Source organism: Sphaeramia orbicularis, chromosome 12 (assembly GCF_902148855.1).
Source record: "Sphaeramia orbicularis chromosome 12, fSphaOr1.1, whole genome shotgun sequence".
Taxonomy (NCBI): domain Eukaryota; kingdom Metazoa; phylum Chordata; class Actinopteri; order Kurtiformes; family Apogonidae; genus Sphaeramia; species Sphaeramia orbicularis.
This window is the reverse complement of record NC_043968.1, coordinates 46,728,387-46,756,314: the sequence shown is the minus strand read 5'-3', so window position 1 is coordinate 46,756,314 and position 27,928 is coordinate 46,728,387. Positions and strand designations below refer to the sequence as shown.

At 39.5% G+C, this 27,928-nt stretch overlaps 2 protein-coding genes across 4 annotated transcripts in view; one reads left to right on the top strand and one right to left on the bottom strand.

Annotated features, from left to right (window-relative positions):
- The first annotated feature begins 1,631 nt into the window (after positions 1-1,631).
- tspan12 (tetraspanin 12) lies at positions 1,632-17,391 on the top strand. 2 transcript variants are annotated; one of them, XM_030148428.1, is made up of 8 exons: positions 1,632-2,355; positions 2,481-2,615; positions 3,720-3,802; positions 8,977-9,112; positions 14,022-14,087; positions 15,594-15,701; positions 15,833-15,976; positions 16,664-17,391. In XM_030148428.1, exons 2-8 carry the CDS (start codon positions 2,550-2,552, stop codon positions 17,060-17,062), a joined length of 1,002 nt encoding a protein of 333 aa, XP_030004288.1. In that variant the 5' UTR covers positions 1,632-2,355; positions 2,481-2,549; the 3' UTR covers positions 17,063-17,391. The 2 variants fall into 2 exon arrangements, with proteins under 2 accessions (XP_030004288.1, XP_030004289.1); XM_030148429.1 differs by having other exon boundaries at positions 2,434-2,615.
- A 4,360-nt stretch (positions 17,392-21,751) lies between these two features.
- Positions 21,752-27,928, bottom strand: part of kcnd2 (potassium voltage-gated channel, Shal-related subfamily, member 2) — a 124,244-nt gene continuing 118,067 nt past the window's right edge. For both annotated transcript variants that reach the window (XM_030150089.1, XM_030150088.1), the window contains one exon: positions 21,752-24,883. In XM_030150089.1, coding sequence (XP_030005949.1) covers positions 24,697-24,883 — 187 coding nt within the window. In that variant the 3' untranslated portion in view covers positions 21,752-24,696. The remainder of the gene's footprint in view (positions 24,884-27,928) is intronic.

Genomic DNA, 27,928 nt, shown 5'->3' with positions numbered 1-27,928 from the left:
GTTTGTGCATAGATTTTTATGGTCATGTCATGCAAGACGTTTTATTGCAATGTTTTACCACAAGCACTAATAAATAATTAAATCACTGCAATTATCTTAAAGACCTGCTTGTGTGACTTGATTATTCGGTTTATGGTCATGTACAGTGGACAACAAATTAATTAAAATTTGAGAGAGATTGCTTACTTTGTCTACATTTTAATAAAATTACCCAAAATGTGGTCTCCAAAACTGACCAGAATTTATCACATACTACGGTATACTTGTTGATGGCAGGGATTATCAGCCTATTGCCTATTGCCTACTGCCTACAGCCTGCAGTTCAGACAAAATTGTGAATTGTTTATAAATGGTAATTCTACTCCTCACTGCCTGGTAATCCAAACCTAAGGTATTCATTGTATTCACATGAATAGAATAGAATAGAATAGAATAGAATAGAATAGAATAGAATAGAATAGAATAGAATAGAACTTTTTGTCATTATTATAGTACAATGAGAAACAATTTTGTAGAATCTTTAGCAGTCACAACAAAAAATAGGAATAAAAAAAATAAAAAAATATAGTGCAAATCCAATAAAGTGTAATCCAGTTAAAAAAGTCAGATACAATACAGTGCAAATTCAACATACAATAAATAGACAATGATAAATGGACAAAACAACAACAGCAAAAAAAAAAAAAATAAAAAAAAAAAAAATAATAATAATAATAATAATAAAAACATACAATGAGGTAATGTGCATGGAGAACTTCCAGCTTCTTCCAGTATAGACATTTTTAATTTTAAAATCCAGTCATTTTATTTTACTCCATTTGAGGGAACAAAAGCTGCAAGAACAGTATTAAAACATAAACTGTATATAAAAATGGAGAACATGATGCTCTTATCTCCCATTGAGCAAAAATGAAGCCAAAAGACTCCACTTGACTGTTATCTGACGGATTCAGGCTATTATGGCTGTTTAAGCACCCGTTTGATTACATTAAATAAGTAAAAACAAAATGTATTGGATGTGCTCTTGGAGTTTCTCTTCAGCCAAAGTCCCATAGAATAAATTGAACGGGATACAGAATTATTATACCGTAGTGATCCACCAGGTGGAGATTGAGACGTGTTTGGTAGAAATTTGGAGTGCTCCTACTATGAACATGTTATTATGATGTACACTAGATGGCACTCCAAAGCCCTGTGCCGGTCACTCTACTGGATGAGAATGGACGCTTTAAAGTTTAAACTATGTTTAATTAACTAAGGTGCATGTGGTGTGATCAAAGTAAAGTGTCAGAAAAGGTGTTGTTAAAAACAAATGTTTCATGCAGTATTTACTTGTATTGTAGTTTGCTAATCTGCCAAAAAAAAGAGAAAACTTTTCGAACTTAAAAAATTCTACAATAGCCTCATAATCTCCAAAATTAGCCTATATCACAACTATAGCACATTTCTAACAGAGGCTATGCATATATTACATTTGGTTAAAGCCTTTAAAGATGTTGCTGATGTAGGCCTACAAAACAATTAAAAAGCGTTATTTCTCTAAAGACTAGGGCTTATTGTCCTTGGATATTTGACTAAAAGCATTTAAATAATCTTTACTATCTGACATATTTGGAGGTTTCCTGGAGCTCGGTCAGTGTGTGTTTACTCTGCAGCAGCCTCTTCATCGCCGTCACACTCTCAGACCACTGGCCTGCTGATCCCGCGGCTCTTGCGGCTGGAGGCGGACACATTCCTCCGTCCCCTCTGAGGACTGACGGGGGAGGAAGGGAGGGAGGAAGGGAGGAAGGGAGCTGCCCCGTGCTGCCCCTGCACATATTTAATTAGGGAGAAGAAGAAGAAGCGGCGGGACGGGCCAGGAGGACAACGCACCGCCCCCCCTTCCAAGCAGCTCCGGGTTTCTGGCAACAACTTGAGCCGACACTCTGTCCGCAGATCTGGACCGGACAGAGCCCCCACGTCTTCTGTCCTGTTTGGAGCAAACATTTGACGAGCTGAACGGGAACTTTGAGCGTTAAAGTTGAGTTGAGTTGACTGTAACGTCTTGGATTCGAGCTTTTCTCCTGAGTTTCTCTTTGAAAGTTTCACACAACAAACAGAAAGTGGATCATATCATTGCGGCGTCAGAGTGAGCCATGCTGTGGCTGAAGGCGCACTGTCGTTAAGTGAGTGATGATTGATTTGGAAATGTCAGCGCCACCGCTGAGCACAGACCAGCACACTCCATCATCCCGGCGGGCTGAGGGAAAGTAAGAAACCACCTGTTGTGAATGTTTCCTGGAGCTTCTCACGGATAAACCTGAGCTGCTAAAACAAGACGTCGGACAGAGCTGAGCAGGAGGCGCACGCACAACGGTATGCGGTTTTTACGCACGGAGCAGACGCAGTTTCTGGGGAGAGGCTGCTCTCTAATGAGTGATAATCTCCACACAGCTCCCCTCCGGCTCCGTGTTCGTCACTCACTGGTTGTTTGTTTGCAGTGAGCATGTTGCCATGGTGTCCCGGGCTCAGATGAGGAGGACAGCGGAGCTCCGGTGGCTGCGCTCGGGATGGCTCGTGAGGACGCGGTGAGGTGTCTGCGATGTCTGCTGTACGCGCTCAACTTACTCTTCTGGGTGAGAGGAGCGACTGGTCAGATCCACACTGATATCAATACAACACGTGGAGGATTATTAACACTCTCTACTCACTAGTCATTGACCACAGAGATACAACCATCAGTACCATCAGAATCCAAAGTATCAGTCGGAAAGTTTACAGCTCAGAGCCCTTCAGCAGAATCAGCTGTTTTTATTTGACCCAATCCACATCTAAAATGTGAAGGTTCCATATGTAATAATTAACATGAGCCCATGTTAATTCCATGTGTATTTGACAAAAATATTTCAAATGTATTGTACAGTATAAAGACACGTGCAATTTTCAGATGTGTGTGTGTGAGATGTTGCAATAGTTTCTATATAAAATTAGTATTTTGTAGTTAGAAGTTATAAATAGTCTGTTTTGGAGAACATCTAAAATATATGTGTACAATATGTGTGAAGTTAGCGCAAATAAATATTTAATATTACATTAGAAAATGTTAAATATTAAAGTTGGCACTAAACTTTAAGATTGCAACTATGTTGCAGTAGAGTTGCAGCTAAAGTTGCATTGATTGTGCTATAGATGTTGATTAAAGTTGCATTAATGCTGTAGTTGGTGGTAGATTAAATTTGTAGGAGCTGTTTTAATGTTGCTGCTGAAGTTGGAATAAAGTTCCAATATATGTTGCATCAAAGTTGAAGTTGCATTATTGTTGTAGAGGAAGCTGGATTAAAGATGTGGGTGAAGGTGTAACAAAGTTGCAGCTCAAGTTACATAAATGTTGCAGCTGATGTTCGATAAAAGTTGTAGTAGTTGTATTTGATATACTGTTAGGAATTAGTTGTTCTGCTGCACGTGCTGCAGATACAGATGAGCTCTATCTGAAGTTGCACTTAAACCTGAGGCTTCGCTGAAGTTGCACTTGGACATAACCATTGTTCACTTTTCTGCTGAAGCTGGAGTTAAAGTTCCAGTTGAAGATGAAGTTGAAATTACAGTTAAAGTTGCACTTAAAGTAGGCCATGGTCTGTTTGTGAGAGCATGTTTCACATTCTGAGATGTTATTTGTAGGCAGCAGAAACTGATCCGTGTGTGTTTATTTCTGTGTGTGTTTATTTCTGTGGGTGTCCCAGCTGATGTCAGCATGTGTCTTGGGAGTGGCAGCCTGGATAAGAGACTCCCTGAACACCGTCCTGACCCTGACAGCCCACACCAGGTGAGTCCCACTGGAAGAGTAGGGCGGCTGTGGGATGGTGGAGGGTCCAGGTCTTGGCTTCTCAAACTAGCATCACACTGCCTTTTCAGTTTCCCTGGAAGACTTTCATAGTGTCAGACTCTGTTCACATACAGCACAAAGTAATTAAAGCCTCTGGAAACCTTAAACACACAGTAGCGCCCTACCTACCTATGGTAAATCAATGTGAAATTATGTAGTGCTATTCTACTTTATTGGCACAGTGTGCTTTAGAATGTGTGTCACTCAGTTACACACACATTAACACCAGTTTCTTAGGGATCAATGCCAATCTTCCAATGACTCCCACAATACCTCCTGAGCCACAGCTGCACTGGGTGTACTTCAGGGCATTATGAACATATCAGTATAAAAAAAAAAAAAAAAAAAAGAGATTTGTTTTAATCCAAATTTAAAATGCTCATTTATGTTTTTGTAAACTTTCTGATATTCTGTTTGTATGGGGAGACCACTTACTTATTAACGATCATTGGGACAGTCAGTTTCCCATTGTAGCTACAGATAGCTACTATATCTGCATTGCAGTCTCGTGAGACCATGGATTTCTTATGCTAGGGAGCCAGCTTTTAAAGCAGCATCATCTGTGGCTATGGAGGCCAGTCTGGGACAGACAGACACACATGTGGACCAAATCCACTGATGTTGAGGGCATGGTGGCGGCTTATTGCTACCTCAACTTTCTTTTTGTTTCATGATGTTGAATCAGGATGGTTTTGTGAGATTACAGGCTGTTGTGGATTGCTTTCTGCCATTGGCGACGGTCTTGGGAGGCATTTTCTCAGGTGACTGGATTGATGTTGAAACATTTGAGGTTTTGTTTGCAGGAATCCATATAATGGAGCAGCAGGCAGCCAGCTGGCTTTTTGCCAGATGTTAGATCTGCGTATAAGATGTCCTTTGGGATACGACTGTTGTCCATTTGGACATGGCCCAGCCACTGGAGACGTGGCAGCCTTAGGACTGCTTGATCTTCACGAGGGTTGTGGGGGATGCTGGAGGCTATAACGTACTGCATGTATTTGGATGAAAGTGATGTTGTTCTACATTGCATTTGTATATATAAGTTATTTATTACAAAAAATGTTTGTTATAACTGTGTAACAGCACAACAGGAAAGAGAAAAACTAAGGATCAGGCTCTCAGGTTGTGTGACCCTGTGCATTGATTGGCTGGTGTTTTGTGATGCTGTGCTTGCATTAGCTGATGTTCTGTGATTCTGTGCTCTCATTGGCTGATGTTCTGTGACGCTGCGCTGTCATTGGCTGGCGTTCTGTGACACTGCGCTCTCATTAACTGATGTTCTGTAACGCTACGTTCTCATTGGCTGGCGTTCTGTGACGCTGTGCTCTCATTGGCTGATGTTCTGTTACGCTCCGCTCTGATTGGCTGGCGTTCTGTGACGCTGCGCTCTCATTAACTGATGTTTTGTAACGCTACGTTCTCATTGGCTGGCGTTCTGTGACGCTGCGCTCTCATTGGCTGATGTTCTGTTACGCTCCGCTCTGATTGGCTGGTGTTCTGTGACGCTACGCTCTTATTGGCTGGCGTTCTGTGACGCTGCACTCTCATTGGCTGACGTTCTGTGACGCTGCGCTCTCATTGGCTGACTTTCTGTGATGCTCCGCTCTGATTGGCTGGTGTTCTGTGACGCTGCACTCTCATTGGCTGGCGTTCTGTGACGCTATGCTCTCATTGGCTGATGTTCTGTGACGCTGCGCTCTCATTGGCAGACGATCTGTGACACTACTCTCTTATTGGCTGGCATTCCATGATGCTGCGCTCTCATTGGCTGACATTCTGTGACGCTGCGCTCTCATTAACTGATGTTCTGTAACGCTGCGTTCTCATTGGCTGGCGTTCTGTGACACTGCGCTCTCATTGGCTGATGTTCTGTGACGCTCAGCTCTGATTGGCTGGCGTTCTGTGACGCTACGCTCTTATTGGCTGGCGTTCTGTGACGCTGCCCTCTCATTGGCTGACGTTCTGTAACGCTGCGCTCTCATTGGCTGACTTTCTGTGATGCTCCGCTCTGATTGGCTGGTGTTCTGTGACGCTGCACTCTGATTGACGCTCCGCTCTGATTGGCTGGCGTTCTGTGACGCTGCACTCTCATTGGCTGACTTTCTGTGACGCTCCGCTCTGATTGGCTGCCGTTCTGTGACGCTGCACTCTCATTGGCTGATGTTCTGTGACGCTACGCTCTCATTGGCTGGCATTCTGTGACGCTGCACTCTCATTGGCTGACATTCTGTGATGCTGCGCTCTCATTGGCTGACTTTCTGTGATGCTCCGCTCTGATTGGCTGGTGTTCTGTGACGCTGTACTCTCATTGGCTGGCGTTCTGTGACGCTATGCTCTCATTGGCTGATGTTCCGTGACACTGCACTCTCATTGGCTGGCGTTTTGTGACGTTACGCTCTTATTGGCTGGCATTCCATGATGCTGCGCTCTCATTGGCTGGCGTGCTATGACGCTGCGTTCTCATTGGCTGATGCTGTGTGACGCTCCGCTCTCATTGGCTGACGTTCTGTGACGCTCCGCTCTGATTGGCTGGCGTTCTGTGACGCTCCGCTCTCATTGGCTGATGTTCTGTGACGCTGCGCTCTCATTGGCTGACGTTCTGTGACACTGCACTCTCATTGGCTGACGTTCTGTGATGCTACGCTCTTATTGGCTGGCATTCCATGATGCTGCGCTCTCATTGGCTGACGTTCTGTGACGCTGTGCTCTCATTGGCTGATGTTCTGTGACACTGCGCTCTCATTGGCTGACGTTCTGTGACGCTACGCTCTTATTGGCTGACATTCTGTGACGCTCCGCTCTCATTGGCTGACGTTCTGTGACGCTGCACTCTGATTGGTTGATGTTCTGTGATGCTGCGCTCTCATTGGCTGACGTTCTGTGACGCTCCACTCTCACTGGATGACATTTTGTGATGCTGCACTCTCATTGGCTGATGTTCTGTGATGCTGTGCTCTTGATTGGTTGATGTTCTGTGATGCTGCGCTCTCATTGGCTGACGTTCTGTGATGCTCCGCTCTGATTGGCTGGTGTTCTGTGACGCTGTACTCTCATTGGCTGGCGTTCTGTGACGCTATGCTCTCATTGGCTGATGTTCCGTGACACTGCACTCTCATTGGCTGGCGTTCTGTGACACTCCACTCTCATTGGCTGGCATTTTGTGACGCTGCGCTCTCATTGGCTTATGTTCTGTGACACTCTGCTCTGATTGGCTGGCGTTCTGTGACGCTACATTCTCATTGGCTGGTGTTCTGTGATGCGCCGCTCTCATCGGCTGGTCGAAACAAATAAATGAATGAATGAAAAAAAGCCTGTTTTGTTTAATATCATGGCTTCTTGGTGCTTTTTAAGGCTAAAAACTCAAAAAAGACTGTTGTAGGTAATTTGCAAATGCCCATGTTCCTGTGATGTTAATAAAAGAAACCTCAAATCATCACAACTTTCACCACAGTTTTTTGGAAAAGCTGCCGCAAAATCAGGCATTTTAGGCCGCAACAATCAAAAAAAATCCTGCGAAATCCTGGAGGGACTGATCTATCAACGGGAGAAGGCCTGGTACACCCTGGAAGTGTTGCCAGTTCATCATCGTAGCTCTTACATTCACACCTACGGCCAATTTACAGTAACCAGTTAGCGCATTATTATAAAAGAACCCACACAGACACGGGGAGAACATGCACATACAGAAACCTTGGATTAAACCTTAGAGATTCTTGCTGTAACTCAGCAGTGTTAATCACACGAATGCTGTGCCGTCCTCCAGATAAAACCTATGAAAGTGATTTTAGTCTTTTAGGTTGATTTAATCTGGTTGCTTTGTATTTAGATCATATTTTTTCTGATCTGATTGCTTTCAACATGTCGTTGGATGTTATAAAAGCAAGTAAGTGACAGCTGTATTGACCAATTGCAGTCTGGTGTCAGTCAGACATGTGACTTAGAACCAATATGGTGATCAGCTACCTCATGGAACATCATGACCCAGCAGACCCGGGCTCTAAATTATTTCACACAGATCATATGATAATTTCCTTGACCTCCTTTTGGCTTCTTTTTCATGCATTGGGAGGAAAGGCAGTTGAAGCATCCATCTATACACACAGTTGGTCCTATTGATTGTCAGGATCTAGTAGCAGGTATGAGCTCTCTGCCCTATTGTGCCTTTTTTTCCTTGTTCTATACCATTTTATATTTTTGTGATTCATGGCCTTGTTTTCACTAGTGGTGCACACTCTTCATTTATTTTCTACATTGTTGGACCACTGCCTCCTTCTCCTTCATTCACTCAGATAAAAACAGATTTACATGAAATGTGTGATCCATTAGCTATTCTTTATGTGTAATTGACTCACAAGTATTGTATTAGACTACATTTAAGGATGTCTATGTTTAAGATTTAACTAATGTGTTTATCCTCTGTGAATGCTGATGTGATCTTCCACAGATGGACAGTCTGAGTCATTTTATGCAAAGTTTGAAAATACCTCTGAAAGTTTATTTTCAGTCAGATTTTTTAGGGTGCTTAATGCATTTTTACTCTTTTATGCCAAATTTCCAGAGGCTTTACTGAAAAAAAAAAAAAAACTGAAAGAGAATTTCAAACCCTTTCTCACCTCTAAACAGCAAACCAACCACTGCTTGGAGGTTCGGTGATTTGTCTCTTTTAGGAAGAGGTTTCAGATGCTGTTAAATCATTAGACAAACACTGCATTTAAAGCAGAGTGAAGCATTAAAATGATTTCTGCTAGATCTGTCAGCATCATGGACTATAAAATTATACTACACAGTCATTTATAAATCTTTGACCAAAACAAACTGAACTGCTGGAGTGAAATGTTTTATTTATTACATTAAGAAGACTCAAAGTGGGAGAAAAAAACCCACAACAGGGTAGAAGTCGATGGGAAAATGGATTATTAGCTGTAAACACTGGCTCCCTGCTTGATTATCAGGAAACCTATTTACTGATGTGACAGATTCATGTATTTGAAATGAGTACTGACAGTTAACTCCAGACATTTATTCTGAACTCTGCCATGCACATACTGGATCATGGAAAGTTGGTTTTGAGCATGGATAAATCAAAAGTACTGATGGTCTCTGTGTCTCTGCAGGCTGGAGGAAGCTGCCATCCTCACATATTCTCCTGCTGTCCATCCTGTCATCATCGCTGTGTGCTGTTTCCTGATCATCGTGGCCATGGTGGGATACTGTGGCACCCTCAAGTGTAACCTCCTGCTGCTGTCCTGGGTATGAGTTTAGCTCTTCACTAATCATCAGCCGCTAAAACAACACAGAAACTTTTCATTACCATTTTCAGAATCTGTTATTTATTTTGTTCAAAGACATGTGCATGCAGAAGAAGCACATTACATTGGATTATATACTAAGATACTTATTCAGCTAAAGTATTCATTATATGGGGCATAAACAGTGTGTAATGCAATATATGCTTCACAGTCATTATTAGATTATCCTTAGTTACACTAAATTAATCAAGCACATTTGGGACCTACAATATCCTCAACATAAATTCACATACATGTGAAAAAGTTTAACTTTTACAAGAAATTTGCATTAAAAAATGTCACTGACATAAGCACATTTGTAATATAAGTCCACTGTTTCCAGTCAAACCTTTATGCAAACGTCTGATATATCTTCCTGGATGTAAGTATTGTAAATCTCACATGTCCCTAGAATGTATATTTTAACACTGTATCGTTGAATGAGCAGTCTGAAAGGGGCTGTGAATGAATTAATACTGTTTCAGTAAGTTAGCATTTAGCATTAGCTCATCCATCACCCCCTGTGGTTCTGCAGTTCTGTCCTATTGACTAAATATGGCCACTTTTGACTTCAAAAATTCGAGATGAAGAAGGCCAAAATGCCAAAGTCCTTGCCTCAAAATGGCAGTTTAGTGGGTGATGTCATTGTAGCTCCATCCGCTTCCTAAATGACAGGTCATAATTCGTACTTCCACACAGTGACAGAACATAACTTTAAGTATACCAGACAAAGACGACAAAACCCATTACAGAAATTACACACTATAATGCATCACAGACTCAGCACTATGATGTTGTGCTGTGTGTGATGACAAAATGAAAGCCACAGTATCTGAACGCCAATTAATTAAAACATATGGAAAATGAAGTCAGTAGTTACAGAGTTGAGTAGGTTTTAGCACATTGTTATCCCCTGGCATGTTATGCAGGGGAATATGGCAATCAGCATATTCGTCATTTTGTTAGCAGATCTGAAAGGAAAACCATAGAATATTATTACACCAAACCAGCTGCAACTTATTAGTTATGGTGTGGCGTGGTCCTATTGGCTGTTTCGTCTGTTACCTGTCTGTCCATCCATCTGAAACTACCTGACTCCTCCGCTGTCAGAAAGCTAAGTGAATGAAACTAAGCTATCATCAGTAACAAGTACCACTTGTAGTTTTTCTGCTGGGGTTGGTCTGGGGGTATGCCTTCCTTTATACATTAAAGCTACTCTCTTTATAGCTCTTTATATCATCTAATGTGGCGTTCCACTGAGTTGTGATTTTCATAGAGAAAGCTGTCTGCCAAAAGGCATTGAGATAAAACTGTACAGTACAGTCTTTTATGGAAGATAGGCTCGTGGGTTTTGGAAGTTTTTAAAGTGATGTAAGAAAAGTCAAGTAATCTACATTCCACAGATTTAAGTGAAGTGAACTGTCAAATCTGAGGAGATAATATCGTATAGTGATAACATTAAATAGTCTTTTATCCAGAATTTTTGATTTGTTTGTATAATAGCTGTAGTGATCTAATGACTCTCTATTTAATTAAAGTAACGGCATACAAACACGACATCAGTATTAAAGTAAAACCATCGGCAGTTTTGCAATTTCAGTCTAAACTAAAAAGCTAAAGATCTGATTCTGCTTTCACCATAAGTCTTTGAGCACCAGTCAGACTGGTTTGATAACAGGGGTCAGTCTGTGATCCACTTCACCTGTGTGTGACCCACCTGAGTGGGCAGAGCCAGGCTTCGGGTGTCTCTATTGTCTCAGAGGAGATAGATTTGTCCCCTTAGGCACACAGACACAGAGCAGCCAGATGAATGATGGGAAACCAGGAGAAACAGGAAATGCCCCCACCCTCCCTCAGTTGCTCCCGAGACACCTGGGAGATCGCATCACAATAGAGACAACAACTCCACCTCATCCTGAATACGGACGGGGCTTTTTATTGGACAAAGGAGACGTCCTGAACAAGGAGACTGTCTCTGTGATACATCCTGATTCTCTTAAATGCGTCTTTCCTTATGTCTCAGTCTTTACCACTAGAGATGTGAGGAGAGATATAAGGAATCATAGACAAGCAGAAAGGAAATCAAGTATGTGTTTAGTGAATTGAAACATTTTAACTCAATAGTTGCATTGTGCTGTTTGTAAATTCCATATTTAAAGCTATACAATATGTAACTACCACAATAAAATACCTAAAATTGACTAGGCCTAAATTAACTCCTGCACTTCCTGCGTATCTAATATTTCCAACAATGTTTCAAAATCCAAGAAATTCATAACTTCATTCAATTTCATATCGAGTTTCATTTGGCAGCCCATCAGTGATCACTTTACCAGTATTAATATTACTCTTTAATTTGAGTTAAATTATTTAAAAGGACTCAGATCTGCTTTTCTTCTGTTGTGTGTACACTTCTAACTTCAGCAATGCTATCATACAGTTTCAGATTAATCTGATCATTTGTCAAATCCAATCTACAGATTTCTAATAAAGGGCCATATCTGTTTGGTAAACAATGCCCACAAATCTGTGACAGTGTGTTTGAGGAGTGAGGAACAATAAATTTCAACATTTTGACTGTTTTGCAAAAAGAATATTACATTACTCATTATAGTACAGTTTTTTTTTTTGTTTTTTTTTTATTTTGCACCTTTTTGTTTCAATAAGGTTATACAACATAATCAACAACAATAACATAATAGCATTAATAACGATATTTAAAACGTCACGTTCACATTTTGACTGAATATTGGTTCCCACCCCTTCACATTGTAAACAGTGGTGTCCAGACCTTCCTACTGTAATAATGTGAATTTCAAATGAGCAGAATAACAGCATAAATCTGGTATTTTACAGAGAATGCTGCATCACTGGTCATTTTTGCATTAATGATACTAGGATAGCATACTGGTGATATACATATTGATATACACTGACAACCAAATGAATACCCTCTATCTACAGACTTAGTTTCACTGTGCCAGTGACACTGATAGATCTGAGTGGAGACACAGGTAGTGGATGGATGAAGAGGGACCATTTTGCCACAGTGCAATGAAAACATTCACCACTTTGTACTTGGAGCAAACGTAACTAGTTAAGGGTATAATAACTCCACACTCAAACATTGTCTGTAACAGTAATGCACATTAAAACTAGATGGTATAAAACAGAAGAAAGAAGAACACTAGGTCGGTTTGAGCCACTGTATAAACATGGCAGTGAAACACGATGGACTCCATGAAGGCGACCTAATCCCTCTGTAGATATAAACAGCAGCAGGTCATTCTAAGGAAATGAAAACATGATTCTGATATTCAGGTGCATTAATTATAGCATTGTTATGAGTATTATTATGAGTATTAGTTAAATCTCTCCTAATTCAGATGTCAACTTGTGGAAATTCATTATACTTCTTCAGTTTCTGTAGTATGGTGGTCGGTTCACATGTGAAAGGTCCCTGGTTTGAAACTAGGTGGCACCAACTGTTACGGCTGTGGCCTGGAGGGTTGTAGAAGTGGCTTGTGATGAAAGGGTAAGGGTTGCTGGGTGAATTCCTGGAATAGCATAGAAATTGTTGGCTGATATACCCTTGAGCAAGGCACTCAAGAACCCATTTGCTCCCTGGTCTCCTGACATGTCAACCCACTGCTCCTAGTCTGCAGTGTGTGTGTTGTGTTCCTGTATGTGCAGCTGGTGATGGATTAAATCCAGAGGGTCTGTTTCAGTTTGTGTTGCATGTCCACATGTACAATATACTGACAAATAAAGATTCTGCTTCTAGAATTTGAGTAACATTTTTGGAAGTGAAATGACTTCACAAAAGAAGCAACACAAAACACAATGGTGATGGGTAAAAATAGCTTTAGTTCATTATGAAACTGTGGTGAGACACATTAGACTTAGGCATCATAAGCAGATATTGGTACAAACATGTGACATGCACACTGAGACATGGATACAGATGAGAATTCTTCATTCTTCATTTCCTTAGAACTGAAATAGAATGCATTTTTAATACTTGATAGCATCTAAGCAATTTGTTCGGTGACTTGAAAGTATCAATGTTTGTTCCTCAGTCCTGGTGAGGGGATAGGGAAGTACCATGTTTGCCCACCTATGCATCAGGTAATCTCACAACAGAGCGAAATCCGTGTTTCTGTTGAATGAACAAATAAAACTTTCTGTTGTACTGAGATAAATACAATGCAATGGCTTTAGCTGGGAAAACTTTAAATGCAAGAGAAAGTTCTTCAGTTTTAAAAACGGATGGTTTCCTTGAGATGACCCTGGTAGTCCTTGAGGAGGTTCTCGAAAGTCTGTGAGCATTTGAATATTTCACTCTGAACCATTTACCAGCAGAAAGAGAAATGCTCAGAGTGGGTTCATATTTTCTCACCTGCTGGTTTCCTCATCTGTTTGGGAGGAGAGTGTGTGTGTGTGTGTGTGTGTGTGAGGAGGAGTGGAGGTCAAAAGTTCACCCTCCCCTTAACCGATGATAGAGACAGCAGAGATAGATTCATCATGCAATGTGTGTGTGTGTGTGAGGGAGTGAGTGAGTGAGTGAGTGAGTGAGTGAGCTGTAAATGGAGTTGAACAGTAACAAAGCAGTCTGCTGATATTTACACTCTACAATGGAGGACACACACATATGCGTATTCACATGACTGCATGTGTCTACTTTATTTGTTTCTCTTTCTGTATTTGACTCCATTAGTTTAGTCTGATGTAACACAACTTAGCCTACCTTAAAACAACATGTCTTTACACATCTCATAAAATAATAAGCTAAAACACAAAGCAGGCTAACCGAAATACAGATTTGACACTGAATTAACCCTAAAATAAGTCTGAATATCTGTGTTTGTCAGTATTTCAGCTCTCTGTTGGTGATCTTCTGTGTGGAGTTGGCCAGTGCTGTGTGGACCTATGATGAGGTGAGAAAACTGACTTCCTGTTTACACTGTCATATTTTATACCTCTATCAACTATGTCAGTACTGTGCAGATCAGACTGAGACTTCTGAGCAGCTGCAGTATTCAGAAACATTCAGCTGCTGATACAAACTAAAGACCTAAAAATAACCAGATATGTTAGACACGTCCGGCACACAGCGCTGCTCCTGTTACACACATCAACACACAATGCAACAACATACAAGACACATCACAACCACAAATCCTAGCACATCCAACGTACTACACAACAATGTAACACACACATCAACAAAACATTACCATCACTATCATACTGGCATTACACACATCACTGCATACCAGTAACCAACAAAATACAATACATCAGACACACATGGACCAAAACAAGTGGATGCATGATGTTTTTGAACTAACATTTTCAACCCTAAAGTTTCAGCATTTATCCATCTTTGCTTTTTGAAGTCATTAGTGATCTTAACTAGTGAGCTGGGGAAGAAAGAAATGTGATGGGTGAAGCTCTCCAAGCTAATACCATCACAAACTTAATGTAAAGGTAATTTTCTTGAAAGTTGTCATGTGCTGAAGATAAGTCTGATTCAATCAACTACCTTTTCTGGAAAAGAATTAAAAACTAACCAAATGTTGGGGTCATTAGTATTTCATTAAAGGAGTCACACTCATCTTACACATGAGGAAGCAAGCTGTGGCACTAAAATGATTAAATCCCCACAAAAGATACATGTTTTTGCCAAAACTTATCATTTGCAACATATAGTTGCAGCTCAAAGGTTGTTGTCTTAATATGTTTATACCTTAATAGCAGAGGAGAGGAGACTGAAAATAGTAACCCATAGCACGATTACTCCATCATACTACTTCCTGTGACCCAGGTTTCAACTATTTCAAACTCACGGCACCAGCCACACAGCAAAAAATTAGGAAACATCAAATGCTGCCAAGTAATTTCTGCCACTTGCTGAATGTCAACAATTATAGTTGTGTTTTATAAAGGTAATGTCAAATTTTCAAAGCCTTATCTATAAACGTAGTAATTAGCAGACTGATAGATAATGCACCAAGCTACTGAATTAATGATACCATTAGCTAATGTAGCTATGTTATGCTAACAGGCCAGGCTGTAATTGTGTAACAGAAAATTTCATAAATCCTGTGAGTGACAAAATACTTTCACAGCCTTGTCACAACTTTTTAACAATGAAAGTATGCAGTGAGGGAAAATTCATTTATTGAATAATCAGGGTCATCAACTCAGCAGGTGAGTAATAAGGCTGATGGTTATCTCAGCTGAAGACTCATTAGAGCAGCTGTGTGTGTTGACATCACTATATGACCTTCATCACATCAGGCCTCACCTGCCAGCAGGGGGTTATGGGTACTGAAGTCAGTGTGAATGGTTTGCTATCAGCAGGACAGAAAGCTGACTCACCTCTCCTGGAGTCTGAACATACTCTTCTTCTCTTCATGTGTGTGTGTGGGCGGCTTCAGCCCCTGGTACAGCGCTCTGATATGATCAGTCTGAAGTCTCGGATGCCAAATTATGGCCTGCAAAGGTTCCAGTGGCTCACACACACTTGGAACACCTTCCAAACAGAGGTCAGAAGGCAACACACACACACACACACACACACACACACACACACACACACACACAGACAAACAAACAATCACACACATGAAGTGGTCATGTGACCTGTGTGATGACAGGTGTGTTTACCTGCCCACAGTTTAAATGCTGTGGAGTGATCTACTTCACTGATTGGCTGGAGATGACAGAGATGGAGTGGCCACCTGACTCCTGTTGTTCCAATCAGTATCCGGGATGTGCTCGCCATGCTCACTACCATGACCTCAGTGACCTGCATCAAGAGGTGAGATGCCACTGTCCTGATCGTCTGAGCTAATGCAGTAAAACTCCGGTCAAGAATATATGACGATTGTGGTTTGAAGTTGCTGCACATCAGGAGTGAACTAACATTTCTCCAGGTAGCTGCTTTGGCAGCACTGCCAACAAATGCATCTTCTGTCAGTTCCACAGATAAAGTCAGAAGTACTTTTATAAAATTGCTCAATCTTAAAAAACAGTTTTGACACTGACTTTGTGTAGAAGTCCAAAGTTTTATGATGCTGTTCTCCACATTATGCTTTATACTGACGCCCATATGTTCCTCCTGGTGCTTCTTAAGGAGGTTCCAGACACATTATTCTCCACATTACAAGAGGTTGAAAGTGCTGGATGAAGATGCAAGATGAAGGTCTGGGTAGTTTCAAGCGGTTCGTGAGGAGGAGGTTATAGGGATCATGACGACGTTTCCATGTTGGACAGTTTTTGTGAACATTTACTTTCATTATATTTCAGTGACAATATACTCCTTCCCCGTTTTGACTTTCTCTCATTAATTTTCCAACAAAACCAACCATCTCTGACACTGTTTAGATTATCATCCCAAATTTTGGTGGAAGATATCACAGTCTGTATTTTTTAGCATTAGCACTGATGATGGAATGATGTCTCTATGGTTTAACATGTTTCTTCTTCATGTGTTTCCATGTCTCAGGGCTGTGGTCCAAAGATCTACAATTTCATTCGGGGGACGAAGCAGCTACAGGTTTTGCGTTTCCTAGGTGTGTCTATTGGCGTCGCTCAGATCCTAGCGATGGCGCTGACTCTCATGCTGCTCTGGGCACTATATTATGGACGCAAATCCCCAGAACTCAACTCTGTGCCCCCCCCACCAGATGACCCTGCCCCTCCCACAGCAACGCATGGACCCTCAGACGAAGCACCTAAATTCAGCGGCGGCCGCTCAACTAAAGTCTGTGCCAACACATCTGCTGCTGCCAAGCCGAGTGATCTTCAGTTTGAGATGGAGCGAATGTCACAGCTTCAGACTGAAAACAAAAACAGATTTAAAGAAAAAACACAAGGAAACACGACAACAGAGAGCTACAGGTAGAGATGTTTGTTTGTTTCAGAAAACATCTCTGAACTCTACAACTGAACTCAAAAAAGTCCTCATTTTTGGTACTTTTTGGTTCTTCATTGGATGAGAACTGAAGGAAACAACCACTGTTTTTAAACAGAAGAATTTTAATCGTTTGTTTTATCACCACTGAAGAGACAGAATACTTTGGAACTTCGTTGCTGTCACTGGAAGATAAGCAGAGTGTTGCTTGCTGTACATGAGAAACTGTGCATGGGCTTAATATTTAATAATGATCATCTCAGCTTTATCAGAAGAAATGATCATTTTCTCACTGGAATAAAAACATCAAAGCAGGATAATCTGTGTGAGACTGGTTTAGTTACCACACTTTGCAGACCAGCTGGGAAAGGTATGGACTTAACATTACTGTCTATTGCGCGTACACACGCACACGCATACGTGCGCACACACACACACACACACACACACACACACACACACACACACACACACACACACACACAAACAATCTTAGTCTGAGTATTTTTAATATTAAAAACTAGATAACTTGAGTTTTTGTCACTTATTAAGCTACCTTGCAGCTTTTTTCTCACCTTTTTCAATCTCTTTTAGGTTCAGAGTTGTGCTAATGGTTTCTCTAGGATATCACCCTATCCTCTAATGCCTGTCAAAATATTAACACCAGTGTCTGATGTATAAAAATGATCCAGGCCACATATTCTCCTTATTGGATTCGTCAAGCATTTCATAAATTGCTTAAGTCAAACTGCAGCTGTTGGAGGAAGTCACTCACACATTGTCATTAGGGACATATACACTCACTAAAATCACTTCCTGGAGACTAACTTTAACCACAACATGCCTAACCTTTGCCCTACACTGACCCCTAATCTTGTAACAACTCTTATCCCTCTAAATGAATGATTTATGTTACAGGGACCTTATCTACAAAAGAGAAGTTAGTCCCTGTCATTATAAAAAACTGATTAAAGTATCCATGATTGAAGTTATAGTTGGCCTTGCACACAATGTCAGCAGTTAGAAATAGAGAATTCTGAAGAATCATCATGTTAGACATAATATTTGTTGTTTTCACTTAAACAAAAGTTAAGTCATTCTCTGTCATCATATGACTTAACACTGCGGTACTTATTAACTGACCGTATTATACAAAAGCCCCTGTAGTTACAAATGTAAGAGTCTGACATTCCCATGAAAAAATTATCATCTCCGAACAGTAGTGACATGTGTTCCAGCACCATAGTGACCAGTGTCATCACTGCGGGTGGTTCAACATAAGGTCTGAACACACAGAACCAGATGTTACACAGAGGCTGTATGTCCCCATGTTTGACACACATAGACTCTACTGGATATGAATAACAGCCAAGGTAGATTTAGTTCATAGGGAGAAATTATTACCTTTCAACCTTCACTAAGGCAATTGCACAGCAGCCTGCTATAATCTAATTTCAGCAGCCACGGACATATAACAACCTGAAAATACAGTGGAAACAGAAAAGGTGACAGAATTTCTGTTTCCACACAGATTTTGATTTAGTCTCATCTTTTTTTCTCACCCTTTGAGAAGTAGGTGAGACCTGTGTGTTCTCCCAGTTACTGTGAAGTCCTGGTCCACGACAGAGGCCAATGCAGTTTCCTGTCTGTAACTGTAACATAGGTGTCCTATGGTAAGCTCTGGATGTCCTCTGCAGCCAAACATTTAATGACACTGGAATGTAGGTTCCTCAGATCTTAATCAATTGTTGATTAATTTTCCAGGACTGTGGCTACAGTCTGAAAGTATTTTCTGACAGTTTGGTATGCATTATATATAGCTGTGTTCATTTTGAAATATGTTCCCAGAATTCATAACCAATCTGATTCAAGTGGTAAAGTTATAAGTCTGGGGCAGCCACAGTGCATTAAAAACAGAAAGAATAACGTGTTGCACACTTTTAATCCCCCTCAGCCAAATATAGTGTAAGATTCTGTTGAAAGTTACTGCCCTATAATTTAGATTAGATTGTCTTTGTGTAAAACTTATTACATACATATTTATATTTGAAAGTACTCAGATATTATAATGGCACAAGGCCATTTAACCTTGAAAAAGTAGGTCAAGGTCACATATTTTCAATAGGCTTCTGCTCCATGCCAAGATGTATCCACAGTGTAAATTTGGTGCAGATATCTCAATGCATTCTTCACATAATGCAATTATGTTGTTGAATGGAAAGACACATGGACGGACAGACAGACGACAAAATGATTACAGTACCCCTTTGCCGAGGGGTAATAAATACACATACAGCTTTTGCTACTGCGACCACTCACTTCAGAATTCCATTTTTACATTCTTACAGCCTATGTCACCCCCATGAGCGTCAAAAGGACTAAACTGTTCAGAAAACGGATGGATGGACAAGCTCTGTCAAACTACACCAAGAGACAACTGTGTTATTCTCTTGTTCTGTTGCTGCCAAATGTGGTTATATCTAACTTGCACTGACAGAAATGAATCCTGAATGTAATGCAAACTCTGTCGTACCTTAAGGTGCTACTAGAGGAGGGAAAGAAAAAGTCCCTTTGTCCTGCAGTATCTACAGTCAGCAGTCTGTGGTAGAATGACTGTCATTTTGTCAAATGAGGCATTGATCACTACGATGGTGCAGTGTCATCACGAACCATGGCCTTGCATAAAACATAGTTCTGTGGTAAACAATGCTTCATGCATGAGAAAATATGACTGCTGGACAAACTAAACACTTTTAGTCCTAACAGAGTGAACACACCACCAATTAAATGTAACCCTATATAAATCACTGTAATCACTATGGGTAAGTTCAAGTAAGGTGCAGACTTAGCACAAAACACAGGCATGGGGGGTTAATTTCTAAGCCAGTGGAAGCCCTCAGGCTATTATAGACCCATGTAAATAGGATTTCAGATGCTTTGTGATGTGTATGATAAGGTCTGTCAGTTCCAATTTAGTAAAAAATGCAGTACCTCAGGAATAGCTCAACAGAATGTCTTAACATTTTGCACAAATTGAACTCACCTCTGGCACACCGCCATTTTGTTACCAACTGCTGGATTCAAAGAGAAAAGACCATCTGTTCAGTTCGTCTTTTTTCTCTGTGCAGACCAATCTACCTTTGTTTAACCATTTACATTTGTGCATGGCTGCACATTGTCAGTACTGTCCTTTGCCTTCTGGGAGTGGTATTGAATGACTGACATCTGCTTGGCCTTCAGGTGCATTTGATACTGTACGACTCATATGTCTTTACTTTTAGGTTAACAGCATTTACTTACAGGATGTTGGACATAATACTGTATTACACTGTCTGATAGCGTAGAGTTGTGGCCACCTCTGTGTCATTCATACAAAACTCTACCACTTCTGTCACTTGAATATCAAAGCACATTTTATCTAAAAAAAAAAAAAAAAAAAAAAAGAAAAAAGAAATAATGCCTTACAAAGCATACATGATATAATTGATAACAAAAATGATAAGACTATTCATTTATGCAAAATCACACCTTGTATAAAATACCATGAGCTGTAGAAATAGCATCTCCCAACAATCACATGTTTAGCAACTGTTAGAGATTAGAAAGTGTGATATGACATCCCTGTATTTCTGAATCAAAGTGTATTAGGGTCTTTTCTTGAAGACCACCTGCTTTCACATGAAGCCATAGCATATCTCCAGCCTTCATCACAGGATTCTCACTCACTCACTCACTGGACGAGGATGGGTTAGCCCATCTGACTGATGTTGAAAAGTTGAAGAGAAAGGACAGTGGTTTCTGTCCATGTGGCTGCATTTGTCTCTATTCCAAAGTACACCAAATATTAACCGAAAAAATCTGCAAAAGAAAATGCAAATGTAAATGCCATTCATTAGAGTAATATGAACAGTCAGGAGTTCATTCATGATCGGTTATATAGTGTTTCATGCAATAATATACAAGAGTAGCTGAGAGTAAGAAGTAGGATCATGTAAAAAAAATATTGGGGGGGGTTTGGTTTTTAATACATGAACAAATCTGCTGGTCTGATCTGCTTCTCTGAATTTGCAAGTTTGTCAGTTCTTTAGTGTAACATTTTTTTCTGCATTTCTTCATTCATTGTGGGATTCTGTTGGTGTTTTCCATTTAATATGGCATTTATTGTTTGCATTTGGTATCAAATCAAGAAGCAGTCTCCTTATTTGGGCTACACACCAACTTTTATACCTCTCACAAGTAAATCAAGTGGTAATATCAGTATTTTTTGTGCTCAGGCATCTTTTATGAACTATGAAAGCAGTAAATATAGTCTGCTGGTTACTGTTTGTATAAATCCCAATAACCTATTACATTGTAGCTTAATTTCTTGCTGAAAGTTTGGGAGTCTGGTGTTGTTTTTGTGACTAATTTGTAATGTGTTCTACAGTCCATGCTAATAGACATTATCCAAATCAGGCACTAAGCACAAAAAGACTCTTTGAGGTGACCATGTGACATTATGCAATGTAATTAAATATAAAAAAGAAGGGAAAAAAACAGCATGTAATTAAACACATAACAGAGCATGTATTCTCTTCCTATATAATTTGAATTAAGCACAAAAAGTAGCATAAAAGAAAAGCGTATTTCTGTGTTTAATTTATAGCAGCTGTTTTGAATAAAACAGACACTCTGATATGTTTTTTAATATAACATGGTTTATTCTATGTATTCAGACACTGCACCGGACAAAACCATGGAAGCTTCTTTTTTAATATTATCCTCAATAATTCATATTTTATCAATAATACAAGCTGTAACAAATCAAATAATAATTATGATAATCATCCTCTGGTTTTCATCAATGTACACAACGCCCTCACGTCCATGTCATTCTTTCATCACTTCTCGTCTCTGACATGATGACTGGTCCAAACGCATGCATTGGGGAACACTTTAGAAAAATGTCATGAACATAAGACAACATTATGGAAATGATAGAAAAAAATAAGATTTACTACACTGAAGAACATTTACAACACATTTGCACTAGCAAGAGTAATAATCATAATCAGAATAATCTGTATTTCTTACTTTTACAACAAAATTCAACATGATACTCAAAAATATGCATCTGTTTTTTCCCCTCACCTTTATCCCAGTTCCCAAAATACAAAGCAGAAGGAAACTTTACAAAAAGAAAACAAACTGGTTGCATATGTCACCTTAGGTTCGAGCAGTGATGAAGAAGGTTGGCCTCCAAAATTTTGCATTCAGGCAATTTTTTGCCTTAAAAATGAAAGAAACAAATCTGCATTTATTAGAGTTCAGCTGGTTCGAGCAGATTAAATTCCAGTTGACAGATCAGATGTCTGCTCGAACATATTTGCATCTATTTCATCTCTGAAGGCAAAGTAAACTTATCTGTAAAATTCAGAAACATGGAAAATAAAAGAAGACACACTGAGACTCAGTAAGCAGGTAATGGTAAATATATTCATACATGCATTTATTTAAAATAAAAAAGTGTTTTTTCTTAATTTAGATTTGCATCTCCAGTGTTACCATCAGTTTACTGACATTAAGTGTGCTCATTTGGACTTAGTCATGTTTGAAAAATAAAAATCTGTTTTACATGAGATATAATGTTTGACAATGACAGGTGTCATTCTTCTTCGAGAAAAAATGAATAATTGAAGATATTTAGTACCATTTTCAACTATTTTCAAGTGATTTATATGGGTGGTTAGAAATAAATCTGATTTAACTTATATGTTACATTAAGATATTATGTATAAGACTTTGAAGATATATTTTTTTTACTTTAACATATAAAAGTAAATTTCAGAGAACATCTACAAACTTATTTGACTTAAAAACTGCAGATTTTCTTTTCTTTGTGTACTTTTTTGATTTATTTTTATGACTATTTGTATGTATATTATGCTCTAATGTTAAACCAGTTTACAATAAACTGATGCAGCTACTCTTCTGGTTATGTATTTGTCAATATTGACCAGAGTTATAATTTTGTTAGGAGTTTAAACATTTGGAGAATTTTAGCTTTGGAAGGTACAATAAAAATGTCACTAGCAAAAATAAACAGCTAGCTAGTTTAATGCCAGTTAGCTGCTGTTCTGTTTGTATTTGTTAGTGCTAGCTTGTTGCTAGCTAGCTACATTTTACTAGACTCTAGCACCGACTAATTTTAATAAAGGCGAGCAAGTAATTGTTTTTCTGTTCTCAAATGGCGCTAATCATCTCTAATTAAATTTGACTCGACTGTTTTAATTCGCTGAGAATAAAATAAGAATAGAAAAATAACATCAGGCAACATGTGCTTTAAAAATAAATCAGCAAGCAGGACAACAAAGAGAAAGACAAAAGTTTGTATCACAAATTGACATCAATGTTTTTTACGATGGCATTTTGTTACCACGACAACCTGATGAGTTGATTTGTGTAGAGCAGAGAAGAAGGCAGTCAACTCTGACAGAAAGCCGGGTAAAAATGAGTATTTACAGTCAGTCTTTGCAGTCAGATCTGCATGCAGAGAAACAGCATGAACATCATCGGTCCATGCACTTGGACACACACAGATAAGAAACATGCTCAGGTGGTTACGGTGTCCTTTCTGTCGACGCCTTGAGCAGCACTTTCTCTGAAATCAGCTGACAACGGGAAGAGGTCGTCAGTTTTTACGTACCTTTGTAGGCCATCACTGATCCAGGACAGTCATTGCGTACTACAAACTCGATGTTTAAATCAGCAGATCCCCAAATCTGCCGATAAGTCGAAAACACAGATTTACCAGGTGACGGTATACCCAAGCCCTCAATCTGTTCCTCACTGTAAAGTATAGTAAAAACAGATATTTATTTCCAAGTTTAATTTGTATAAACACAATTTTGGTTTCCAGATTTTACAGTTTAAATGTGTTATTTTTACATGTTGTCATTTTTTTGTTTTGTTTTTAAAGGTGTGTAAAGTGTTCTCCCTTGGACTGGTTTGTTACATAGACTCATAAATGCCTCTAAGTCAGATGGTTTGTAATTAAAAAAAATCAGACTTAGCCAACATAAATTACATTGATATAAGTAAAATTAGCGTTTAAGTAGTGTGGCCTAAGAATTGGCTGCTTTTTTCTAGATTTCTGTCTACGTTAAGCACAGAATCTTACGATGACTTCAGATAAAAGTGAAAATCTTTTTTTTTCAAACTGCCAGCTGATGGAAAAATGGAAGATAGACACATACGTAGATCCTAAAATGTTAGCATTTTCCTTTAAATTGCAAACACAACACAGAAGTATAGCATCAGTTCTGTGTCAAAACATTAATATGATTTAAAACTCACACTGGTGATGAACAGTAATTAGATAGCTTTCTCTGCAGTTACAGTTTCTTTTTCAGTTGCTGTAACAAAAATCCTTCCCAAAAGAAAAATCTGAGAGGGGGTTAGCTGAGCTTTAGTGCATACACATCGACATATTTCTCCGCTAGAGAGATTAACTAATCAAGCTAACCCATTGTGTTCCATTGTGGACACCTGCCGCCCGTCCACTGAGTCTGTTGTGTTGCGGCGCCGTAGCTGCCGTCCTCCAGCTGCGTAGATGTGTTTCAGGTTTGGGATGAGGTCTATAGATCCTAGAGCGCTGACACCCGTACGATGTTGGCCTGGGAGTAGTCAGGGGAGCTGGCTGATTCATCCCCCTCAGGCGTGGTGACGGGTGGTGTGGGCATGCTGATGACGGCGGCGGTGATGTACGGCTGGTCACAGTTAAGAGGAACCGTCTCCTCAAACTTGGCGTTCAGACTGGAACGACTGGAGCGACTGCAGACATAGGCCACAGAGGACATTTCAACACTTGGTAAAAAAAAAAAAAAAGATTTAATAAACAGTTCATTCTTTATAAATAGTGATAGTGTTGGATTCCAAATGTTAAAAAGTCATCTATGCTGAATCCCTTAACGTCAACTGTTGTAAATTTGCATCAAAGTGTTCCATTACGGAATCAGCCAAGATAGCATGTTTCCCCATTGCCAGTTTGGGCATATTTGATACATACCCAATCAGGACACTAAAAATAAATTTGTGGCATCAATAAAACTCTCCATCTCCTAAGATGGGAAAATCTGTTTTATTACTTGTCATTATTATTCACCCATTATGCCTGTTGTCGCAAATTTGCATCGTACCCAAATTTGTATCTATTTTATGTTCTAAAGTCAAATGAACAATCTCCACTTAATTTAGCATCTGCTTTAAAGCAAAAACACAAATTTTATATATATATATATATATATATATATATATATATATATATATATATATATATATATATATATATACTAGTATATTTGGTTTGGTCATGTGAATTTTGTCTATGAAAAAAAAAAAACACAACTGAAAGAGAGAAGTCATTTTTTGGTCCTATTTTAGTTATGCCAACATTTACAAATATGATCTATGTAAGTTTAAAATATAATTTCACACATTAAGGAAGTTGCAGTTTGTGGTAAAACCAAATAAATAGATAAATAATTGCAAAGGCTACTCATTGAAAAGCCAAAGAACTGATGTGATTGAAATATTCTCATTGAAGATGTCTGTGCAGCTTCAACATGATCAGATTGTAGTGATTTCCATCTTTCTTACCACTTTCTCACCTTGGTCTTCGAGAGCAAGGTGATGAATGCTGTTTTGGTGTTGGTGATGTGTATCACATGTGATAACAGATGGAGTTCATTGAGCTGTTTAACACAAACTTAGATGTTTCTTTACTATCTTTGCAACTTTCTTGGCTTGTAAAATTATCTGTTAAATTGACAAAACATTACAGGTGTAAATGGTGGCACAATTCAGATGAGATCAGAAAAATGTTCATCTTTCGCCATTGCCCTCCATTCATATTTTTTCCGAAGTTAAGTCCAATGGGGCATAGTTTAAGGAGTGGGACAGCATTAACTTGACCAGAGAAGTCAATTCCCCAAATATTTGTTTAGTGTTTCCTCTTTAGGTTCACTCTAAGGGGCTGATTTACTAAGATCGCAAATAACAGGTGCAAATGTGCTTGATCCCACAAAAAATGTGTGTGCTATGGACTTGCGTGTCACGGGTGATCAACTAAGATTGCCTGCATAAATGACAACAGACAAAGCCTTGGACACCACCGTATTTAAATGTGGATTTTGCGTGCACTACTGGTTGATGTCATGAAGACAGTACACTGTAAAAACTGCTCTGGGATATGCCAGTACTCATGAATATGAAGTTGCTTTTTTTCCACACAGAGGGGTGGATAGGTATGTCTCTGTTGTTGTTGTTAATCAGTGGTGAAGTGTGTTATTAGTGAAATAAATAGCTTCTCTCTGTATGTCGCTCTGCATGGTGAATGAAAACTTTTAAGCCCATGAGCATGACAGAAAACTCTCTACATCAGTGCTTATATAGGAGCCCAGTCACAACACTGTGGACAGTGCCATTTGTGTGTGTGCATGTGTGTGTGTGCAGCGCTAGAACCTGTCCTGTTCAGTCTCCCCTGCCAGAGAGAGAGAGAGAGAGAGAGAGAGAGAGAGAGAGAGAGAGAGAGAGAGAGAGAGAGAGAGAGACGCCTCTCAGGAGTCGGGTCCTGGTCTAATGGTGATGTGCCACTGGTGGACCCAGGTGTGGGGGGCAGGCCCATAAAGTAGGGGACCATATGTCTCAATTTTTATTTATTTTTTTCTTTCCGTCATTCCATAAATGTTGATGTGGTCAGAACAGATTGGTTCTCTGCGTTGCCTTTGGTTGTGCCTATGCCGCCTCCTCACCACAACAACTGCAGCCAGTTTTGCGTTAAGCTGTGTCAGTTAAAACCTACCTTTCAGATGTGCTAAATGTAGACACAAAATCAGCCACCACAATCAGTTTCAGGTTTGGTAAATCACATTGCATACGTTAAATAATTATTTGCATCTACTCCTCCCAATAATTTTGCGTGTTCTGGCAGAAACTCCCATATTGCATATTCATCAAGGCAAACACGCTAAATGGGTTGCATGAGCTATTTTGCCCATTTGAGAGACACAACCCTCAGTGCGTCTTGTTAGTAGATCAGCTTTAACATGTTTTTGCATGTGGAGTCAAGTTTACACGCATTTTTACACGCGCAAACCTTTAGTAAATCAGGACCTAAGAATGTTCATCAAATACACATGAAGTTATCTTACTGCTGTAGATGACACCTTTTTCAGATGCTATCACTTTTACACATTTAAAGTCACCTGATAACAATATAAACATGAGATGTAAAAATATATAACTCAAGATTGGTTAGGATTAGATAAATCACAAAAATAAGTGATGCACTTACGGGGCCATTATTGACTTTATGTTGGTTTATCTGCGACTACTGAGTACTATTTGGTGTGTTTGATCAGCGTGTACATATCTACATCGTCTTTTGCATGTTGGACGTTAGATGCACTTATAGGAGTTGCTGCAGTTGTGTTACTGATACTGGGAGGCAGACAGACAGCAGGAGAGTGTAATGAGAGCTGGACTTGGTTTCCCAGCTGTCCATGTTTAGGAGAAAGTTCCCAGAGTGTTCGGACCTCCCACAGCCTCCCACAGCTGGACATATTCTGGATTCCTGTTCTCTGACTCAACATGGGAATACACTGTCACATGGCCTCCAGTGGCATGTGTTTATATACAGTATACACAATGTCTGTGTGTGTCTCATTCTGTTTGTATAACTTCATTTTATATAAATGTTATGACTAATGTGCTTTCACGTTAAAATGATAAACATCCCTTAAAGAGAAACCTATTCAATTCCAATCAATTCTTAAATCTTCTACAGATTAAAATTAAAAATGAGCTTTATAACTGACA

Coding starts and splice junctions, on each gene's coding strand:
- tspan12 (XM_030148428.1), top strand. CDS start 2,550: ATGGCTCGTGAGGACGCGGTGAGGTGTCTGCGATGTCTGCTGTACGCG. Junction 2,616..3,719: donor CGCTCAACTTACTCTTCTGG/GTGAGAGGAGCG, acceptor TGGGTGTCCCAG/CTGATGTCAGCATGTGTCTT. Junction 15,977..16,663: donor TCAGTGACCTGCATCAAGAG/GTGAGATGCCAC, acceptor TCCATGTCTCAG/GGCTGTGGTCCAAAGATCTA.